Source organism: Poeciliopsis prolifica, unplaced genomic scaffold, assembly GCF_027474105.1.
Source record: "Poeciliopsis prolifica strain line A6 unplaced genomic scaffold, Auburn_PproV2 SCAFFOLD042, whole genome shotgun sequence".
NCBI classification, from domain to species: domain Eukaryota; kingdom Metazoa; phylum Chordata; class Actinopteri; order Cyprinodontiformes; family Poeciliidae; genus Poeciliopsis; species Poeciliopsis prolifica.
Window position 1 is genome coordinate 310,125 of NW_026562417.1, and position 23,493 is coordinate 333,617.

The window sequence follows — 23,493 nt, forward strand, 5'->3', positions numbered from 1 at the left end:
ATTCTAAACGAAACGTGAAAACCACAATGTCTTGAATCGAGATGTGGAGGGAGGGAGGGAAGGGACGAAATGGGGGTGGGGGGGGGGGGTGTGCAGGCTCATTCCAGTGGGCTGGTGCACTCCCTTTCCATCTCCACAACATTCCCACTTTTGGAGACCTGACCAAAGCGCGTCCGGACTCGGAGCCACGTGTCCCCCCCCCCCCCCCCCCCACCTCCCCCTTGCCCTCCCTCCGTTTCCTCTTTTTCTTCCCCCGACCATCACCCTACCAAGCCCTCTCTTTGAGGCCAGGTGTCAGGAGCGCGCATCGGCCGGGAGATGCAGCGTCTGGTCTGCGGCGCACGGACAGCGGGCTCGGAGCTGCCGCAGAGCGCCTCGGCTCCCTCCGGACTGCTTCCGACACTACTTTGAATCCACATATAAAAAAGGACATATTTCTTCACAATCATCCCTCCCCCACACCCCCACCCCAAAAGAAAGGAGGGAGAGAGAGAGGGGGGGGGCAAAGCAGGTTGCGTTCAATGCGCAGCCATGCTTCTCGTCTCGTCTCGCAGCGCGCTGCTGTCCGTCTACTACCCGCAGATCTTCCTCATCCTCACCAGCGGTAGCTACCTGTACGTCCTTCTGAATGCGCATGCTTCCTTTGAATTTGAATCTGATGCGCTTCTTTTATTGCCTGCAGCCTCTGTTGCGTGCGTAAATTGTGAGCCAATCACGCGCAAATCTGGAACGTCAAACCAAAATATATTTCAATTATATAGCCTATATATGTATATATAATGATATCATATATATATATAAATATATATATATATATGTGTGGTTTTACGTCGTTTGTTACTGCTGTTATTTTTCTGGGGAGTACTTTGGAAAGAGTCGGATGGAAAAACGCGCGACTTCTTTTTTTTTCTCTCTCGTTCAGTCATTTTTCCGTCTCAGCGGAACACGAGCTGCTGATTTCTCCTCCAACACGCTGGCATTTTCATTCAGAAATCGGGCCATAAAACGGCTGAGCGAAAACCCGACAGAGCGCAGCCAACGTTTAGTCTGCTGACCGGCCTGATGAGATAACCTGCCTTCGTGGATTTACGCGCCGCACCAGAACCGCTCGGCCTTGGAAGCGCCTCGTCAGAACCCGGGGGCTCGGACGCGGGACAGCAGCATATGGAAAATTGTTGTATTAAATCAATGATTACTTCATGCTCTTTTAATAGAAAGAGGGGCCTTTGTAAGGAGCGTTTGGGACCTCGGGGCCCCACAACGAGAGTGATTGCTACACCATATTTGCCTCTCATTGAGAACAGGGGCAGGTTCTGCTATGAAATCTACACCATGAACTGTAGAGCGCTTTCTGCAGGGATGGCGGTCAAAATGAGCTCAATATCAATTGGCCTGACTTAATAAAAATTACATTTGGGTTGAGAGAGAATGTTCACATTTTTTCTATAAGGCTGTTCTGGTAAAGTCTTTTCACAGTGCCCTCATTCTTGCAGGGCGTTGTCCTCCGTGGTGGCCCTGGGCGCCAACATCATCTGCAACAACATACCAGGACTGGCACCCCGTCAGAGGGCACTCTGCCAGAGTCGCCCGGACGCCATCATCATCATCGGCGAGGGCGCCCAGTTGGGCATCAACGAGTGCCAGTACCAGTTCCGCTACGGGCGCTGGAACTGCTCTGCCCTGGGGGAGAGGACGGTCTTCGGACAAGAGCTGAGAGTAGGTCAGTCTAGTCCGGAAATCGCCTCCTTTCGGGGGGGTTTACTTGTATGGTTGCTTTGTGAAGTGTTAACAGTGGGGGAGCGGTAAAAGAAAACATCCACGGCTAAGGCGGGGAAATCTGTCGACCAAATTTTTGTGTCGTGCTCTCTGCAAATGTGGTCGTTATGAAAAGGTGGCAAGAAGAAAGTCACGAGAGGTCCAGTTTAAAGTTAAGCACCGGAGCTAAGCAAACACGAGGCAGCAGCGTGATGATCTGATGAGACCAAAATTGGACTTTTTGGTGGAAAACTAACACTGTACCTGGTGGAGGCTATGTTGGAAAAGTCCAATCAAAACCTCATTTGAATCTTGTGGTGAGAATGGATGCTTTTATTCAATTTGATGGAGCCTGAGCTCTGTGCATAAATTTCAGGTACATACCCAAAAACCCTTGGTAACTCTACGGTTGTCTGGTTTGCATTATAACACAACGTTCCAGAGCTGAAACTCTAAGGTTTTCTTCTCACAGGCGTACATGCTTTCAACATTCAACGGAACAAGTTTGAAAGATTTCAACACCCAAGCAAACATTTCATCTGAAGCAATGTCCCAAAGTGAGCGAAGGCGTTTTTGTGTCAGGCTCATCAGGGTGTGGTTTCTTAAATTCATACCTGTCGCGTCTATTAACACCAACTAAAAATTCACCCAGTTCGACATTCTTTAAAATTTTGTCTCCTCGCAGGCGCCTCTTTGCTCCTGATGTGAACCTCATCCATAAAGTGCTTCTGGTCCAGAATGTTTTGTTGCGGTTTTGCTGTGGGTTTGGATGCATGTTTAATCTAGCAGTTCTGGGAGCGATCGCTTTCTGCTGTCTGAAGATCGTTTTTCTCAGAGTAAACAAATTAAAGAGACACTTGAGAACCAAATTTTGTATTTTTTGTCAAGTCCAGTTAAGAAAAACAATTAAAGAATTTGTGTCACGATCCATTAAATGAGGGCTTCATCAAAACTTTGGGGTTGGCCATCTAAACCAAGACGAGACAACAATCTGGTCCTGGAAGTGAATCTTACACAAGTTTACGATGGCGACCTTTAGGGCCTGTGAATTCATTAGGCTTAGACCAGAAAGATTCATGCAAACCACTAATTACAGGCAGCTCCAGCAGCTGGATGGCAACGATGGAACCCTGAATGCAGCGGCATTCAATCAAAACAAATCACAACGGGAAGAGATGGCTGTTTGGCCACTGCTCTCGCCCGATTCCTTGAGAAACACTCAGCAGCGTCAAACAACTTATCTGAATCACTCGCAGGTTTAGCATGATGAAGGAGGACTTCAGCGTTTGTGGGGGAACCACAGACTTGACGGGTTTCTTCACATTGGAAGGGAGCCATCTAAAGGAGACGACAGGCATTGATACCCTGGGAGGATATCCAATATCCTGTTAACAGCTTTAGCACCAATAAATACATTTTCCCCCTTTGACTCCATAAACATAAATCTCTTTATCATGAAGCTCAAGCAGTAAATACAGAAAGGTTTGTAAATGGATTAAGACCATCCGCAGATCATCTGGCTGTCACGCGCCATCATTTGCTGCAATTTCCTCAGTCAGAAAAAGAACAACACTGTATGACACAATGGAGCACAGCGACTCGTAGTCCCAGTGCAGAAAGTCAGCCAGCATATATCACTTTGTTTCCTTCGAATTCCTGGTGACTGCTTTAACAAGCCAAGCACTGACTGCTGAGATAGAGCCATCTGAGGCAAGACAAGCAGAGACGGTCTGCTGTCTGTGTTAAATACGTCTGAGCAATGATCTCAGAGAAGCAACTGCTGCTGCTCATCAATCTGCGAAAGGATTAGAAGGCCGTTTAGAAAACAACTTGCATTGCGGACCGCTGTGGTGTTGAAGGCAGTGCGAGGGTTCTCCAAAACCAACTTTTTCTACCTGCCTGTGGTCATGATGTTAGAGCCAATATTTGTGGAAAACATTCAGTGCCGTTGCCAACCCCTTGTGGCTGTTAACATCTCCACAAACTCAACAGCTGAGACCAAGCAACATTTAGAAAAACTGCTAACAAACCCCAAATAACACTTCCTAGGCTCCAGAACTTGTTTGCACGGTTCACTAAACTCAAGAACAGGACAGCAGAACAAAATGGATCTGAATAAACCACAAGACTTCTGTCTCCTTTAGACCAATGAGGCCAAAGTGGAGATTTTCATAATACGCAGTGCCACATTTGGTGAGTCACACTGTTTAAGGAGCCAGTCATTTTTCCCCCTATTAGGAATATACGACCATTGGTTTTACTTCCTCAAGACACTACCAATAAAAAAAATAAAATAAAAACACTGACAAAGTGAGCCATCAGAATAACACTGTCCACCCTAACTTCTCAAAAGCGGAGTTGTAATGCACTAAAGCTTTTGAGAGACATTAAGAAATTGTGATAACGTCATAGAAAAAGGTTATTTTGTGTCTACCTTAATGAGATAGGCATTTAAGCCTCACATTCTCAAAGACATTGTGACAGAGGAAATCCAAAGGGGGGAATGCCTAACCATCAGCGAAAGGTTTGGAGTGGCTTAGTCATAGTCCAGCTATAAAACCAAAGCTTTAACGAGGTCGCTCATGCCTAAAAACCCAGAAATGTAGCCGCGCTAAAACAATTAGGCAAAGTAGATCGAGATAAAATTCCGAGATGTGAAAACGGTCACTGCAAAAGAACCGATTCCGCATTCTCTGAGAACTAAATGTGTTCTTGATTGGGTTAAGTTATGAAGATAACTAGTTCAAAAATGTCTCTGATCAACTTTGCTGGAATAGTTGGGACATTATGTTTGGGAGGACCTTCTTATAAGTGGACATTGTTCGTGGGTGGTGTTTAAGGGTGAAATGTTGAGATAAAACTCTTGGATGAGAGGCAACGCTAAACATGGACAGTTGTGGTGGATTCATCTGTTGTTCAGATCAATAATTTCCCTAATCAGCCCAAAAAAAATAAATTCATTTAGGTGAGAAGGACCTTGTGCCGGTCTTTTGCCGACTGCTCTTGTAGGTTATGTTAAAGTTCAGTCTTCATGATGATTCTCATTGACAAAAGTGGCTTCATGGCTTCAAGACTTTGCTTCATTTTGTACTATAGGACCAAATTCAAACTGCTTTAAGGTATTGCATATCATTTTAGGACTTTGTGGAAATGCTGGACACTGTTGTGACAGTCTGAATCACTACTTGGATCAAGACCAAGAATCCCAAACAGTAACCCAAGTCAAAGAAATATCGACATTAGTACTCAAGCCGAGACTCTCAAGTACACTCAGTCATTTAATTATGATATGACTGAGCATTTCAATTCTGTCCTCCTTTCTCCAGGCAGCAGGGAGGCAGCATTCACCTACGCCATCACAGCCGCTGGAGTTGCCCACGCGGTGACGGCGGCCTGTAGCCAAGGCAACCTAAGCCAGTGCGGCTGTGACCGCGAGAAGCAGGGCTACCATGACCGGGAGGAGGGCTGGAAGTGGGGAGGCTGCTCGGCAGATGTCAAGTACGGCGTGGAGTTTTCGCGGCGCTTCGTGGACGCTCGTGAGATCAAGAAAAACGCCCGCCGGCTGATGAACCTCCACAACAACGAGGCGGGTCGAAAGGTAACACGCCGGGGTCCGATTGGATCAAACGGAAGGGAGTTATTAACGAGAGGTGTGTGGACTCGAGTCACTTGACTTCAGACTCAACTCGGACTATAAAATCAATGACCTGTGATTTTATTTGCGCTTGGGCATTTGAAAGTACTTAATACCTTACACCAAATAGAAAAATTATTCTGAATAAGTTATACATTTCTTGGGGGAGTTGACTGCCACATATGATAATTTGCTACGAATTGGGAGATCAGACTCCCAATGATCTGCCAAATGATCTGTAGAGGTGCCCGTTCTCCTGAGACATCCTGGCTTCTTTTAGCTGGATTGTCTCAGAGCTCTAAACATAGCACATGACGCAATCAGGTCAATATTGACCAAATGCTATGAACGTATCCAATACCTGGCTGACTCTATGCCACAACAAATTGGGGCAGTTCTCCTGGCATAAGAGGAACCAGCCTAGTACTGGGTGTACCAAATAAAATGGCCTCAGAGTTTAAACCTTCCGATTAGTCTATATTCAAAAATTTAATTAAAGTTCAAAAATACTTTATTGATCCCAATGGGAAGTTAAATAAAATATGAGGAATGAGTAGCTAATGGAGGGGTTCATTGATATTTAATTTGAAGGAAATATGTTTTTCACAAACTGGGACTGTTTCTGTCATTGTTATAGAGGGATTGGAATCAGCCAAGCTCCATTCCTTCAGGAACCGCCACTTACAACAAATATTTCATGTTCGAAATGTCGGGGTTTTTTCCTCCAAAAGATAGTGAGAAATTAGTCACATTGCTTTTTTCCCCCTTAACAGTCCAATGATCTATGTTCTTTTCTATTTGTAACAGTGGTGAAAATGTCAGTAAACTGAAACGCTGAAAAGCTTCCACACTTGACTCTTCAAGTGAAAAACATTAACTAAAGCTAAGAAAGCAGCTCTATTTATAACAGCATTTTGTCACATGTCTTGATTATTTAGTCAGGCATCAGGTTGCCTATTTCTAGTGGTTTAAATTAAATACTTCATTTGTTACTCCCGTATTTTTTTTCAATTTGGAGTCATCAGACTTAACGGTTAACAGGGAGAGCTGTCACTGGAAACTGAATTAATAGGACTATAATGCCTTACTCATTGATCCATCTATCCACCCACTCATGTCTTCCGCTTATTTAAAATACTGTTGGGGATTTATCAGGTCCACGACAGACAGCAAGAAGTCCTGCTTTAGATTAACACTCCTCGGTTTATTCTGAGAAATCCTAAGGGATCAGAAAGGGTTGTAAAACCTCCAAAGGGAGACATATAAGGCATTCAGATCAGATAGAAGAGGCTCTTAACTTTATCTCTAAATCTGATCCCAGCCATCCCTACAAATGAAGCTTGTTTCAGTTGCTTGTATCAAGCATCTGATTCGTGATTTGTGTCACGTAGCCACAGGTGAAGGGTAGAACATGGACAAACTGGAAAATGTAGCGCCTTTGCATTTTGGCCCAGCTTTTTCCTTCACCAAGAGAAACAGAAGAAGCATTCCTTCTCCCGCTCGGTTCATCCGTCACTCGTGAACAAAGCGTTCAAGTTGAAGCAAAGAATATTCTTGCAGTCCTGCCTCTATTCCCTTCTCAGCGACCGCACGCCTGCTTGCGTGCGCACACTGATCCAGCCGGAGTCAAGAGCCGCTTCCAAAACCTTGATAACCCACCTCTGATTTGAATAATGATGTGTACGGACAAGCAGCCCTCTGTTAGTAGAGCTTCAGTGACATAACAGAAAAAATATATATCAAGTGTGGATCTTGATCAAAGGAGGCTCCCCCCCCCCTTTACATCAAAATCAATCACCTGTCTAAGAATATACACATGTAGAGTTATGCAACAGTTCTGGTCAGTCGACTCCTGTCACTCCATTCTGTGGTTTGAAGAAAGGTAATGTTAATTAGAGACTAAAGCTCGGAGCTACAAGCCTTTTTCCTTGGATTTTTTGACACAAAGTTGGCCCGCCAGTTGCGGTGCTGAAAGTTAAAGTGGTCGCAGAAATCCCAGCTCCCCAGAAAGAGACCGGCTGAAGTGTTTGCGATGACGTTACATTTACTTAGCACAAGTCTCTCCAACTCAAATGTAAAACTTTTTAATGTAAAACAATTTAAGATGCATATCACAGCAGTGGTGTACGAAAGAAATACAGGAGACCAAAACTGAAATCGCTGGGATCGTTTTGTGGCTCTTGGCAGCAGTTTTGTGCTTCTCACATGGCATAAAACTCTCTAGCAAGCTTGCAGGATTTAGCAGCTTGTTAGCAGTGGCCTTAACCACCTCGAGTCAGAACATGAGTGAAGATGTTTGTGTGTGACTCAAACTCTTATTGGATAGAAAGATCACAAGAGAAAGACCTACATAAGATTAAATAGTCTTGCCACAACAAAATTTAAGACCTGTGATTAACGTGTTTAAGGTGATCTTAGATTTTCTTTAACAAATTTAAGACATTTCAAGCCTTAAAGTTTAGACAAATTAATTTAAGACTCTTAACACTTTTAACACCCTGCTGTCAGTATATACTTTCAGCACCTGTCAGTTTTGTTTTTCTAAGACATGCTGAGGCTCAACTGTCTTTGTGAGCAGATCCTGGAGGAGAGAACGAAGCTGGAGTGCAAGTGTCACGGCGTCTCCGGTTCCTGCACCACCAAGACCTGCTGGATCACCCTGCCAAAGTTCAGAGAGGTCGGCTACCTGTTGAAGGAGCGCTACGGCGACGCGGTGCAAGTGGAGCCTGTCCGGGCCTCGCGGCTCCGCCAGCCCTCCTTCCTACGCCTGAAACAGGCTCGGGGCTACCAGAAGCCCACGGACACGGACCTGGTGTACCTGGAGCGCTCGCCGAACTACTGCGAGGAGGACACGATCACGGGAAGCACGGGGACGAGGGGCAGGCTGTGCAACGGCACTTCCACTCACACGGACGGGTGCAACATGATGTGTTGCGGCCGGGGCTACGACACGCACCACTACACGCGGGTCTGGCAGTGCAACTGCAAGTTCCACTGGTGCTGCTTCGTCAAGTGCAACACCTGCAGAGAGAAATCGGAAGTTTTTACCTGCAAGTAGGGGCAAGGAAACGGGGACTCCGAAAAGGAAGGGCCTTGACATATTTATTACATTTTGCACATTTTGGCATCGTATTTCTAAAGAAACAAAAACTCAAGCTGAATTTGAGCGGTGGAAGTCACTGGGAGCAACAGAGACAAACAACTTTGCAAAGGTTTTCAACTTTTTCCACATATTCTTCTGCAACAGCTGCAAATGTAAACATATTTTTAAGGGATTTTCAGTGATAGACCAGCAATAAGTAGTTCGGTGACTATCAGCTTTGCACAAGCATGAAAACATTTTTATTTTTTTTTATGGACAGTAATTTTCACAACTTGGAAGATTGTCTTTTTGTTGGATTGAGAGCTGCACTTCGACTGGGCCACTAACAGTCGCTGTCGCTCTGGTTGTATATACTTTTATGTGGATAGGTCTGCATAAAATTTTCTTTCCACTTCACAATTACGCCTTACTTTATGTTGGTCTATCACATGAAAACGCTAAAACATATTTAGGTTTGTGGCGATTATTTTCGCAGGAAAACTATTGGCTTCCATACTGGTGTTAGAAGACGTTGCAGTACGAAGGCAAATTTTTGGCATCGCGCAACGGCTGTTGGTTATTATTTTAACATTTGTGTTCAGGGGAACATAAATCAGAAATGTACTTTGGACTGCCGTGGAAGAAGCCTCCACATGCGACCCGAAGAAATGGCAGCCGAGCATCTTCTCACACTGTATTCTGTTTAAACACTGAAAAAATATATATATATTAAAACTATTATTTATGTAGAACATTTTGTAGCTGGGCATCTCATACCACTCAAACGTATTTCCTTCACAATGATCCTCATTTGTTATTTAAAGCAAACTGTACGTTCTTTGGCACATTCAGACAGTCACGTTGCGCTAAACTTTGCCTTAAGTTTTACACTAAGGGCTGGTGTTGAACTGGCACATTTTACGCATAAACCACCATCCCAAGGCCAGATGGGTTTGTTCCGCCAACAAATGCATTGCTTTAGGAATCCAACCTGTGAGCCTGAACGGCCCTCCATCCTGACTGCGCTCATTGTCTGGCTGTTGGACGAGCTGGTGCTTAGCAGAAAACCACGCGAGTCTCGTTGGGAAATCCACGGAGGAGCGAACGGGGCCAGAAACATCCAGCGCCGCCGCGAGCGGGCCGAGACGGAGAGTCCCACACGGCACCCTCCGCTTACACAAAGCCTTCCAGCGTGGTTTAGGCCTGCTCAGGCACATGGCATGGGACCGTAACCACATGGAAACGGGGAGCGAGGGGAAACGCCAGAGGCTTGCTATTTCTGGACAGCACTCTTAATGTATTTACACATTTATTTTTGTTGTTTTCTTGGCTTTGTACGAGTTACAAAACAATTGGAAGAATATATTTTTATATGAGGAACATGGCACTTTATGTCATTTCTAGCCGGAAAAAGTGTTTCTTATTCATGTCATTTTATTCATATTTGAAAGCTATAACTTATTTGGAATTGGTGTTATTTTGGAATAAAGCTCCTGAAATGGAAATTCTCGAGTGTACTTGAAGGAACTTGCCCACTTAAAGCGGGAGTTTTACCTTCTCAAGACGTCCATAAAAGCTGAGTTACGTGACGTTGTACCAGAGAAGTTTCCGGAAACATTACTGGGACATCTCAGTCGCTAAGAATGTCATCGAAAACTAGACTTGTTTCAGTAATTTAATGCAAAACTGGAAACTCATTGCATAGATACGAGATATGAAACTGTTCATTTGGATGATTATTTTTATAATCAAATTTCACAAGCAATTATAAGACAGATAGCATATTTGTAAAACCCTCCACAACAAGGGTGAGCCACTAAAGTGATTGCTGAATCCAAGCATATTCATAGAAAGTTGAGTGGAAGGTAAACTACACAAGGAAGAAGGATAACAGCAGCCTTACAAGACATCGAATGCGGCTACTTTCTAATCAGAAAGGACATCAAAACGAGTTTGATCTGGGCTGAGGAGAAAAGGAATGCTCAGCGGTCCAAATTCGGAGGATAAGAGACATTACAGCTAACAATGCAGACGACAAGCTACTACTGGTAAAACTACCTGGGCTTCCTTAACACCTTAGCACAGTGAAGCTGATTGCCTCGATGCCACAGCACACTGACACAGTAATTTATGCAATTCCTTTCTTTTGTTAAACTTTGTTTCTGCCACACCATTTCCTTCCACAAAATTTTCCAATTGTGTTCTTAGATGCCTCACCCTTTACAGTCGGCCTTATTAGCGTGGACGTTTTACCCTCTGGTGAAGGGAGTCACTGACTTTCCTAAAGACCGCTTAGATGAAAAATATAACATTAACAGATTTTCTGACAGATTTCTATTTTTTGACTGGATTTGGGGTTTTACCAAAGCACACAAACTTTTCTATGATATCCTAATTTGTTGAGATGCACCTGTAGTTGAAAAGTTTTGAAACTTTGAGGGTTCATAAGGCTTGACAACTAAAGAACAAATGCATTTTTTTTAATTCACACACTTTATTAGACCTTTTCTCCCAAATTTAAACATGATCTGGATATTATGATGTAAGGTAGTCTTTGTAGGCCTTGGAACAGCGCAGTAGAGGTCTGTGATGTAAAATGCTGATATGGAAAACGGTAAAATTCTTGCATTGTCTGACTTGGCAGATGAACACCCGGGTTCCAGCCCTGCCACCTCTTTCAGCCCAGCTGACTTGCACACAGCCCTCTTTCCTGTGGGGCTGAAAAGCATTGCGGCCGGCCGGTCGAGCGTAAACTAAAGGCTGTTATGTTAGCCGTCTGAAATCCTGATGACCGGAACCCCGTAAAGCTTCCCCTACTGTGCTGCCGGATCGGCGGGGATAGTCCGTCGGATTGTTTTAACCCATTTTGTCATTAAAAATCGGAGGCAGAGCAAACAGGGTGGAGCAGGGCGCGGGCAGCCCCAAATAGCACCGCATTGTCGAGTTGTCAGAACGGCTCAGCTTATCGAGCGGCACGTGAAAGACAGGAAGTTTTGCAAACTTGACACTTCCCACCCAATTCCCTCGGTCTTTCATGCGTTCGTATGATTGCTCTGTGGACATTTCCAAAGCATGCTGTGATTAAACAGAAAGAGCGGACCATAATAACCGCTCATCAAATATCGATAGAGTCAAATATGAGCTCCTCTGCCAAGAGACAGGCTGTATAAATTTGATTTCAATGAGATGGTTAATGATTTACGATGCATGCCATCAGCTTATTATACATGGAGGACGTAGTGGAAATCCCCACTATCGAGGAACAAACCCTTCAGTGCCAAAGCTAGTAGAAGTGCAGTTATAAACTCATGTTAGGCAATTTTGTTTTTTTTTATATACATGTATATATCTTTAAAGCATGCATATGGACAGATGTTTTCTCAGATGTGCAAAACAGAAATCTTGAATAGTTGGGACACAAAACAAAAGTTTCAAAAAAGACAACAGTAGTTTGGAAAAGTGACAATTACTGGAAACACTGATAAAGAGTTTTAACAATTATCTAAAATTGTCATCTTATCTTGCAGTAGCACAAGTACACACTGAAAAAGGAAAAAAAGGCAACAAATAACATATTGAATAACATAATCACTGGAAATAAGTTTGGGAGTGCGCTCACACCAATTACGTTTTAATCAAACTCTGGTCCATCTGCGAAAGAAGGTTCGGTTAATTTGGGGAGGTGTGAATGCGCAATAAGACTCTGATCCAATAGTACCATTAAAGGTAAAATAGGTCACGATGCTTTTGTTTAGTTTTTTTTTTTTTTTTTTTTGGTTAATTTCTGAAAAAAAGGGAAAAAAAAAGTCTTCGTTTAAGATGCATTTCCCACCTCACAGTCACAGCTTCAAGTTTTATTCTTGGATTAAATGTTTTCTCCCTACAATCCTAATAATAGTGCTAGTCGGACACGCAGTTATTTCAAGCGGTTTAATAAGCAGAGCTTCATCCCGCGGCCATGATATTTTAATTAGGCGAGGCCGTGAGGGGGTAGATTACATCACGTTTTAGACATTCTCTTTCATGGTAACGGCAAAAGCCATGTTTGGGCCTGAGATTAAACGCCAGCTCCTGCTGGTAACCTGAACCGTGTTTGAAAAGCCAGAAAGCCTCGACCCTGCGGTGCTCTTGTCTTTGGATTAAACCACAAAACATCCACGTCTCCGAGAGGTGCCAGCGTGTGTTTGCCACTCACCGACTCCTCATTCCCCAGGCTTGGAGCTCCTGACATCTGCGTCTATAGCATGCAGACCTCGTAGGGTCTTTAGTGTATGTGGAATAACTTTGGAGAGGTAGAAAAGTTCATTGTACAGACTTTTCTGATTTAAGTATTGCGAGTAAAAGCATCTCTACGGGGTAAATGCACATTTCTTTAGCTGCTCTGCTTTAAAACCCACTGATGGGTTGAGAGAACCTTCGTCTTCCGACGTCTTTAGGAGTCTTTCCTCACAGTTTTGAGCAGCAAGCTTCCATCTCGCTCCTCAACGAGGAACCCCAGCTCCCTGAGCGCGGAGTAGTCCACTGGGCCGCGCCTCTCCAGAGCAGCCACCAGCTCCTGGTTCTGCTGGTTGTTTTCCAGAAGGTTCCTGATGGCGAAGATGGCCCACTGGCTGATAACTTGAGGCAGTCGGTCAAGGAAGACAGAAGACGAACTGTAACCAAGATTCTGCTTGTGTCATTTTGTTTGTTAATATACAATGCTTTGCAAGAGCATCCCTATCCCTTGAGTATTTCTGAATTTTGCCAAATTATAAAAAAAAAAAAAAAACATAAATCGGTAGATTTTAAGTACATTGTTTCTGCAGGATTCCCCAATGAAGATGTAAGACTTTTTAAGGCCAGTAGTAGTGTCGAGCTTTTTTGAACAGAATGAAAGCAGAATAGTGCGGCTCGGCAGCAGAAAGTGAGGCATTGGCAAAGATGAACTGTGTCCTGAAAGTGAGAAATTTCCACTTACCAAAGAAAGAGGCAAAAAGTTAGCAGCAAGTTAGCAGTAGCCTCAACAGCCTAGAGTCTCAGAATACCGTGCGTACAACTCAAATGTTTACCTGACAGAAAAGTCAAACAAGAAAAATAACCTGGAATATGAGATAAAATAGTCCTGCCACCACAAAACTTAAGACTTGTGATTAATGTGCATAAGGACAATAAAACGGTTTAGATCCAAGACTGTTCATGTGTTTTAACTTATTGCTAAATAGAATGGGCAAAAAAAACTTTAGATCTGCAAAAATAATAGACCTGGAAGGATTTGCAGCAGTAATTTCAGCAAAAGCTGGTTCTACTAAGTATTGACTCAATGAAGCCAAATCCAAATACCTGCAACATTTCTCAGATGGTTAAGGCAGTAAAAATGATTAAGATCCTCACATTATCTCTTCCCAAAACAGTGTGAAGTATTCACTTACCAAAGTACAACATGTTTCTGCTCTGTGCCGGTATTAAAGAAATGATCTCCTGCCAGTCGTCGTCAAATTTGGGCTTTTTTCGTTGTCGAACTAAAGAGTTGAGTTGCCTTTCTGTTCATTTCAAGTGTTTACTCGGTTGGTTTCAAATGCAGGAATCTTTACAAAGTTGGGGGGAAGAAAAAATAAATAAAAAATTCAAACATATTTCTTGGAATTCTTCAATCTTGCAATTTTTTCAGATTTGAAGAATTATGGTAATCCTGAACATGGTCCAGCCTTCAAGCACCTGTTCTATTTGAATTTTCTTTTTTCTAATAAGCTGCAGGGAATCAGCAGAATGGATTCAAAAACAGTTTCACAGCTCAGATGGAAACAATTATTCAAGGAACTCAAGCAAACTTCCCCCCCTAACGCCAATTCTCCAGCTTGGGATGACAAACTCCTGTCCGCACTGTTTGTTTTGGGTCATGGAGAATACAAGCATCCCAACCCAAACAAACCAGTTTTGCAGACGTGTTTTTGGGATCTCAGTTTTCCCACTCTTATGTTTCCCAGATATTTTTTCCCCCCCCTTTTCTCCCCCTTTGCCAATCGTTTTGTTTTTGAAGAGAAACAAGGGCTGACAACACAGACAGGCAGACAGAGTTAGCACAGTTTACAACAAGTCTGAGAGGGCTGCATGGGAACAAAGGATCCCCTCGGATCAGACTGTTGGCCTGGTAAAAAGCCAGTATTGTAGAGAAATCCGTTTTAGTGAACTAACAATAGCGACTGGGTCGACACCCAGCACAGTGTAAGCTTACAGTTATGAGATCTCTTGCAAACGGTACACAGAATGTAATTAAAGGGGCATATGACGGTTCTGTAAGATAATAGAACAGATGTATACATAAGAACTTTTCAGGGAAAAGACGAAATCTCAATGCAGGATCATTTCTGAAGGAATGATTCGATCTCCTTCCCTCTGGATTAGAACCTCAGTGGTTGTTTTAAAAAAATCTCATCTCAGTCTATTTGCCTCTTTACAGCTATCCAATCATAATGCTGCAGCCATATGAAGCATAGCTGTAAAAAATTATCTTAACCCGCCACACAGCACAGGTATGTGTAGATGTAAACATGTGTAAAACTATTCATACCGCAATGAAGTTACTTTCGTTCAAATTTGATTCCAGTAAGAAATGACAGAAATGCTTCAAATAAAAATCAAATAATATAAAAAGGAGTGTATTTTTTTAAAGTATATATATATATATATAAATGGTATGAAAAATACAGTTTTCAATAATCAACGGAAGAATCTATCTAGGCATCGAAGCCTTCTTCAAAATACCAACCAGCTTTTCTGCAACATGTTGCTAAAATTGAAAGATTAAAAATTGAGGGCCTAATTGTAGCTGCCAGCACATTTTCTCCTCTTCCCCAACTCTTTTTTTTTTTATAGATTTGCAATGGAAAAATAAATTTTGAATTCAAGCAGCAGTCTCACATGTTCCTTCAGTCTCCCAGCAACCAGCCTATCCACAATTACCGATCCGTATGCGCCAGAAGCCTAATCATGGTGCCGTGTTTACTGTACAGTGGTTTACAGTTTTGGTTGGACCTAGAGCTTTGGCAGGACACCATGTGCATTGCTTCCACAACAATAAAAAAAAAACCCACTATGATCTCCCTACAGAACGTAATGACTAATGGGATCCCAGAGAAAACTCCACATTCTGGCCAAAGCCTAATGTTGTTATGTGGTCTCTGTCCAGTAGGAAGAAGGCCTTAAAAATTGTGTTATATTAGATTCACATGATAATTATACAGTTTGTTCCCCAATGGTACATACAAGGGTCAGCTAATAAAAACAAAAGTGGGAAATCGGTGTTCTCATTTCCAAACAATAACAATAAAAAAAGACTAATCAATGCGGCTTAAACTTCTGACCACATTTAAAAGCCTCTACAGCAGAATTAATGACAAGCTGACAGTTTTGAGAGGACGCCATTCAAAATGTTGATCGCAATATTTAACCTCCTGCAGGATTGTTCTCCATGCTGTTGTCCAGGACTTTCCTCAGTGTGTTTCAAGCCTGGCGGGCCACCAGGCTTTACTTGTGCCCCCACCAGACTAAGCATTGCTTATTTTTTCCAAGTCTCTTTAAAATGTTTGCATTTTTTAAGGCTTTATTGTTGGTGTTCAGGTATTAATCTCCCAATCTTTCAGTAATGCATAACTATCAAGTGATATTTTCAAATTTCCTGTCAACTTCAAACATTTTTTAACCAACAGGCTGTTGGATGAATGACTAGCACCCAACCACCAGGCTTAGCAAGTATTTCGGGGGAAACTTTGCTGTTGTGTGAACTATTATATGCATTTTGCACATGTTTTCGAACAATTTAAAAAGCTCTTTCGACGTACAACCCAGTCTGGTCTCTCATTCTAAGTGGCATGCTTGTCCACACAGAATGATTAAAGTAAATAATTAGGGAACACGTTGGAAAGGATACAAGGGTTGTTGCTGTCTATGTTGCAGTTGTCCAAGATGAGCGGGATGCCATCCAGTTCCCTTACCTGAGGACACAAATATTTCAACAAATTACAGCAGAAACATTTGCTACTTAAATCAGCGGGAGAAAACAAAGTGTAATATTTCTGCTTTTAAGACATAAAAGCTAAAATCCAGATTCAAAAACCCATTTTCATCTCTCAATGTCTTACTTTTCTTCGTCTATATTTAGAAGTTGCGCATGCAATTCGAGTCTGATAAGTCTTCTCAGTCCATTTTTGGCAAATTTTTAAAGTGGTAATAATAAAAAAGTGAATGTAGTAAAAATCCAGACTTCATAGGAAACATGGAAAATTCATTCTTTGTTGTGACCAAAAACAGAAGACAAAAATGATTTTTTTTCAAACCAGCAACTAAATAAATGAACAAAACCTACCCACCATATCAAATATCCCTGTTTTTAAAAAAAACAAAACAACATTTATCATCTTCCGTTTATAAATTCCGGTTTATTTCATGATTCTCAAACAAAAGAAAAGGTGGGTTGTGTGTAGCAGAGCCTCAAATGTGAGGAAAGGCACCAGTGTTAGTCCAAGACCACCACAGCGGGTGATCTGCTCTTCATCAGCTGTCTGATCCTATAGGCTTAATGACCATGTGTTGCCATTGCGGTTCTCCTCCAAACAGACTGGCAGGGAGCAGGAGAACGGCACCAAGTGCCGAGTTTCAGAAAATGGAATAGTCATTTAGAGCGTCAAGGAAGCTCACGTCTGTGCTTCTTTCCACTTTGAGAACAAAAGCTGCTTACATTACGTCCAAACCCATAAAGGGATGAATAACAAGCGAGCAGACCCGTGACTCTCAGACCGGTACGAGCCGTTCAGAGCTTTGCATGCACATCTTAAATTACCCTCTCTGCCAAAAGGTGAACAGAATGACATTTGGTTTACTGGAAGAAATCCTCGTGAAAACAGATACGGGGTGATTTCTGACCACTGACGGACCACAGATCAGCATCCATAAATATTACAGAGAGGCCAGCTGAGGGTGGTCATCCCACAGGCATTCCACAAATCTGTTTCTATTAAGCACGACTGGGTGTATGAAGAGGCCAAGTCTTCCGACTGCTTCGTTAACCGTCTGCGAGATGCTCACAGGCGGAAAGTGGACAAGATCGCCACGAGTAGCTTCAAGTTGAAACAAAGGAGGAAGGAAGAGGAGAGAAAAATTACCCTTAACCTAAGAAAAGTGTAGACATGAAAATTGTCAATAATTCTGGCTATTTCTTCTAAAATCCCATCTCAAGGTACTATTTTGGGGGAAAAGGAGGCACAACCTGAAATCTTAAAAAGCAACTATAGTATCAGAAATACAAAAATACAAACATAAGTCACCAAAAACAACATCCAATCACCAATTTAAAAAAACTATCTTTGGAAGGGGGGAACCCAACGAGAAGTAAAATGAAATATTGGTTATTAATGATCGGCCCAGTTTCGTTTATGGCCCAATACTAGCGATGTGAATCTTTCAGTGTCTAAACATTTGATCCAATCCCAATATCTGGGTCAGATTCTGAAACAATTTTTGATTCAGTAGCAATCAAAATATAACTTCACAAAAAATTAAGCAAACTAAAATCAATTTTTGAGCATTTTAAATTGATTCAAATTTCTCAGGACTAGGAATTGCAAATTTTTTGCTTCACCTCTAATCGATGCGTTAACAAATCCACCGATACCAACATCAATGTAGATATATAATTTATAACACTTTACAAATGAGGTAAGTTCAGTCAGATTGGATGGAGATCGACTTCAAACATGACTTTTCAGATTTTCACTTGGATTTAGATCAGGGCTTTGACTGAGCCATTCTAACATGAATATGCAGTGATCCAAATTGTCCTTGTATCCATCTTTCTATATCTCGCTCAAACTACGGACGTGTTGGTCCAGCTATGCTGGAGAAATCTGCCATACTCCTATGGGAGATAAGTCCATATGTTTAACCACTTTAAAGGGAGATTTTTGGCATAACTGAACCTCCATATGTCCATTGCTCTATGTGTGATACAGATAAGACGTTTTGTACAAGTAATTGTTTAATCGGATAAAAAATATTATTTAGCACATTGTGCAGATTTTTCATTTAACCACTTATTTTACACAACATTTAAACTACAGCAAAAGATGGAAATAAACAATTAAATTCCTTTTTTAGGCTATGTTATTGCCTAAAATGCAATAACATAGCACTCCCTGAGGGAACACGTGATCATTTGTAGATTTTTGAATTAACCAACTAATAATTACATAGCAAAAAATACTTAACAGGAGATTTTCATTTTTACAGAGCTTGAACCAGGTGAAGCTAACACTATGCCACTTTAAGAGTTCTAGGAGGAACATATTTACAGAGGTTTATTGTGTTAATTGTATGCACTTTTCCACAGTTTTGGCTTAATTACTCTTATGTGGTGTTCAGTCAGCAAATGGCCTTTTTTGAAGTCTGTGCACTCCTGCAATCAATTACTAAATTAGTCGATTAATCGGATTCATTCTTTCAGCATACGATCGGACCTTGCTCTGATTGCTGGTGTTGCCGTGGCAGAGGTTTCCGATGAGCCTGATGAGGTGGGCCTTAAAGCTGACCACCGGGGAATCCGAGGCCGGGTCTTCCTCTCCGGTAAAGGGGGAGAAGTTCTGAGTGGCGCTGAAAATATTCCTGCTGGCCTTCCCGATAGCATGCACTTGCTCCAGAAGCTCTGCACGGGGAAAGAAAAAGAAGACGAAGAAGAAGAAGGTGGACAGACAGGAAAGAAAAAAGTGAGAAAGCCGAAACCTCTACTGTTCAATCATATAAATCTTTCACTCACAGCTCTAAATTCGGTGGTTTGCTCAAAACTTTTTTGGGGTATTTGTGCTCTGACTTTATTACTAATCCACACCGAGGAGGTTTTTTGGCTGGAATCTTAAGTGTCTGTCCTGATGAGGAATTGATGGGAACCAGGATATTCGGCCCCCAGTCAGGGAGCTTGTCTGCTTTTTCATTTACCAACGGTAGTCTCCAGAAGATCGGGATGGTCTTGCAGGAACATGAACTGCTTGTGGTCTGAGGTCATCTCACACAGCACGTCCAGCAGACTGATCACTGTTAGCGCCTCCTGTAGGACCTACACAGGATTACAGCAAGCAGATTAAAAGAAAATTAAAAATGTCTCCGAAAAGTGGAAACGTTTGGATACAAATTTAGCAAGCTGCAGCAATTATGACCTCGTTGCTGGAAGCAGAACCTGTCGCTAGTGTGAGAACCGCGCCACAACCTTTCTGGAAGGAACTGGCCAGGAAACGGGCCACACTGGGGGGAACGCCACAGCCCCCCGGACACTCTTCTCTTAACTGGGCCAACAGCAGCTCCAAGAGAGTTACTCTGAAACCCCCCGAAAAACACATGTATTTACTCTCTATTCTTCTTCATACAGAAATTAAATAATTACCAACATTTGAATCCAAATGAGTACAATTTTAGGTCAGATTTTGATCTGTACCTGTCATGATGGGACATCCCAGAATACATGCTTTCCACCAGAGCTGAAGATTTGAGAAAATGTTGAGTTGCCATCAGGACACTGGATTTGAATAAAAAGCAAAAATGCACTCTAAAGATCAACCAATAAATCCTCAAAAAGAGTGTTTCTTCACAGAATAGCAGTTATTTCATCTGAGAATGTTGTTGACAACATTGTAGGTGTTGAGGAACAAATATCTTCCATTACCACTATGCAAAGGAAAACATAGACTTCATTTGCAGACTGTTGGAAGTAGGAAAGACAAAAAAAAAAAAAAAAAACATTCCATAGAAGAAACCAGATGTGGACAGGATATTTACTTACCAAAACTACTATTTACAAATGTTAAACAATTGGAGGCCTCACAAACAAACCCATGTTTATTTTGTAATCAGATTGAGAAGGGAGGCTAAAAACAAACAAACAAACAAAATAAAACTACAAGAGGACTCGCTAAAACATCAGATTTCAAGTCAATATCTTTACCAGATTTTACCATAAATTTGGACTTAAAAGTCAGGCATTAAGCAAACTTAATAAATTAATGACTAAACAAATAATCGTTTGCAGTTTCTTATGGCAGAGGATTAAAACTAGTTTTGATCTATAGTTGCTTTCTCTCTGTTGATCCGATACACCAATCCAGACCTAAAGAATTAGCTATTCTGACTGTGTAGCAGTCTTAAGAGAATCTTTTCTGTCCCCACTGCCTTTGATTTCTAGTAAATATTATTCAAACTAGATCTAATTTTTAAAAAATTTAAAAAAAAAATGTCAAAAAACCCTGCAGCAATTCCTCAGTGGTTTCAGGCTCTGGCAGTTCATTTTACTCCTCTGCCCCCCCTCAAAAAAAAAAACAATTATAATGACTTCAAATGTCTGGAAGCCACACTTACGTCCAGTCCAGGTCAGGCTGGGTCCTGCACAACTCCATCACTTTGAGAGCCAGCTTGATGTTCTGCGGTTTTGACAAGTCCTCCACTTTGGCCTCATCCAGACACGTGTGGAGAACCATAGAGGTGTAGTTCACCACCTTCTCATCATCAATACAGAGCAGCTGCCTGTTTGCACACAAATCTGGTGTAAATAAAACTGCATAAGGCCTACAAGAGCTGAAAAAATAAAAAAAACTGTAAAAAGGCATCCATTCTCTTTGTATAAAAATAAAACAGTTCTCACAGGAGGATGTCGGGGAAGCTGAGCCGCCACACTTCATCCTTGCTCATCTGGTTTCCGACAGCAAGGTTTCCAAGAAACTGGATCCCGCAGCGAAGAGCTGAGCCGCAGATGGAAACAAATGAGAAGATGATTAGATGGGAAGACAGAAAAACAAATAAATCGCATATCAATGTCGTAGCAGTCATCATTTCTTCCTTTCTCATAATTTAAACACTGCATATGCTGCCAATTCAACGGATTCAGACTTACGTTCATATAAGGCCTCTTTGGTCTCCAAATTCAGGGTCTGAAGATAACTTAGGAGTTCAATGGATATACCAATGAATCCAAGCTCCCTACAGCATAAAAAGACAGATTTTGTATGCAATAAGTGCAAAGTAGTAGTACAACTTTCAAACCTCAAAAACGTTTATTGGAATCCCAAAAGTAGCACATAATTAGAAAGTCAAGGGCATTTTTGAAAGAAGGCTAAAAAAAATCCCATTTGAGATTCTGAAACACAGTGATGGATCCATTATGATGAGGAAATGTTTTTGTTCAGCAAAACATTTAGTAAATCTGCTAAACACAGGGGAGTACTGGACAAGCAGATTAGACATGAGATGGGATTAAAAACTAGAATTGATTGAGAGCTCTAATTAAATAATCACATTTTTAAATCAAAAGTTTGACACTTTTTTTTATTCCAATGCATTTTGAATAATGACTGATTTAATAAACCGATAACATTTGGTTTACGTTAAAGTGAAGCAATTTCTCCCTTTGTTTAGTGGAATCTGGAGTGTTGTGGCTTTGCTTTGGTCCCACCATGCAGATCCACGTGCAGGGATTGGGTTAAAATGCCGTACGGGGATTTAAACCGGTAGCTCGACACATCGTTATCTTCCAAATTGCACAATAAAGTTGAGAAAAATGTTTATAATCCATAGAAAAAGACTTTCTCTCTTTTAGATTTTTGGCTCGAGTCTGTGTTGCTCTTTACAGTCGTAGTATTTTAGTGCAAGTGTGATTTAGTTTTTCCTTCAAAAGGTGGTAGAAAGCATGTTGCTATCGCAATAGTAACACATACTCAGCAGATTTGCTTCCCTACCGTCTAACCTCATCAGAATGTCTTTAACTAAATTTACTCTCAAAATCTCAACATTTACAGTTTATGGAACAAAATGTGAAGAGACTCATTGGGTAGGAACACTTTAGAGTCTCACTGCGTGACTGGAGTTTACCAGCTTTAAAGAGACGCAACAGAAAGAAGAGGCGGATTGGCAGTTCCACTTAAACTCTCATCTTCCAGCCTCTGCGCTCTCAGTGTAACCACCTGAGCAGTGTCTGGTTGCGTGGGCTTTGAACGCAGGAGTTCCTCTGGGACCTGAAGCACTCGGCTGTGAGCTGAAGCTGCAGGGCAGAGGGCCGCGCGTCGTCATCGCCGCCTCCGCTCGCACTCCGCAGCACATCGAGCAGCCCGGCGAGGACCTTGAGGAGATCGGAGAAAACGTCCTCCCCCACGGCGTCCCTGCGGAGAGGAAAATCAGCGAGAAAATAAATTCATTTTACAAGGGTTGATAAGATATTTCTATGCCATGATCATTTTGGTGAACCAATTTCAATTGTTTTGAATGCGAGAAGTGGTGTTGTTGGTGTTGAAATCCTCAATGTAACTCAAAGAGCAGCTCAATAGTTGTGAAGAAAGCTCTACGCATGGATTTTTACTGGTCAATATAGACAGCTTGAGGTTTCAAACCATCATGAAGGTGGTGGATTTAGAAAAGGCTCATTTTTTTTTTCTTGGTTGGCAACCTTCCAGTTCATTTTGATGCCAAACTGTTTCCTCCTTTCAAAGTAGCACAACAGTAGAAAATACTTGCGTTTAGAGAAGCATAATAGAACACAACTCTCTGTTAACGTGTACTAAAAAGTTAGTTTACTGGATCAACAGGGCAACTCTTTAGCTTCAATAAAAAAAATGTTTTAATATTATTGTACCCTCGTGAGACAGTAACATCTCAGTCAAGCTTGTAATAAACTTTGTTTATGCTGAATTTGCTCTCGAACCAACAATTTACGAACAGTGCATCAATAACACAAAGGCACACATTAACACAAACAACCAAACTTGCTGTCCAGAAGCTGAACACACTGCAAGCTAGCGTTAGCTTAGCCACCGAGCTTCACGTCTTCACCAAAACAAAGAGAGCGCGTGGAATCAAACAGTACCTGTATTCGGCGTCTTTCAACGCACTTGTAAAGGTTTTCAACACCTGCAAGTGTTCAGAGCTCTGTTCCGCGTTCAAAATGTCAGCGAGAACCGCTGATATTTTCTGCTTGTCATCGATGGGATCTGCCATGTTTCCCGAGCTGCGTCACGTCACG

At 42.0% G+C, this 23,493-nt stretch overlaps 2 protein-coding genes across 2 annotated transcripts; one reads left to right on the forward strand and one right to left on the reverse strand.

The window, feature by feature from the left end:
* Positions 1-334: 334 nt before the first annotated feature.
* On the forward strand, positions 335-8,673 carry wnt7ba (wingless-type MMTV integration site family, member 7Ba). Its single transcript, XM_055055646.1, has 4 exons — positions 335-614; positions 1,494-1,720; positions 5,082-5,353; positions 7,968-8,673. The coding sequence occupies exons 1-4, from the start codon at positions 532-534 to the stop codon at positions 8,445-8,447; spliced, it is 1,062 nt and encodes a 353-aa protein (XP_054911621.1). The 5' UTR covers positions 335-531; the 3' UTR covers positions 8,448-8,673.
* Positions 8,674-9,617: 944 nt separating this feature from the next.
* Positions 9,618-23,482, reverse strand: atxn10 (ataxin 10). Its single transcript, XM_055055645.1, has 11 exons — positions 23,338-23,482; positions 22,442-22,636; positions 21,376-21,461; positions 21,127-21,223; positions 20,844-21,008; positions 19,927-20,007; positions 19,652-19,808; positions 19,434-19,551; positions 18,959-19,143; positions 16,378-16,441; positions 9,618-13,088 (listed from the first exon to the last, which is right to left on the reverse strand). The coding sequence occupies exons 1-11, from the start codon at positions 23,466-23,468 to the stop codon at positions 12,904-12,906; spliced, it is 1,464 nt and encodes a 487-aa protein (XP_054911620.1). The 5' UTR covers positions 23,469-23,482; the 3' UTR covers positions 9,618-12,903.
* Positions 23,483-23,493: the final 11 nt, after the last annotated feature.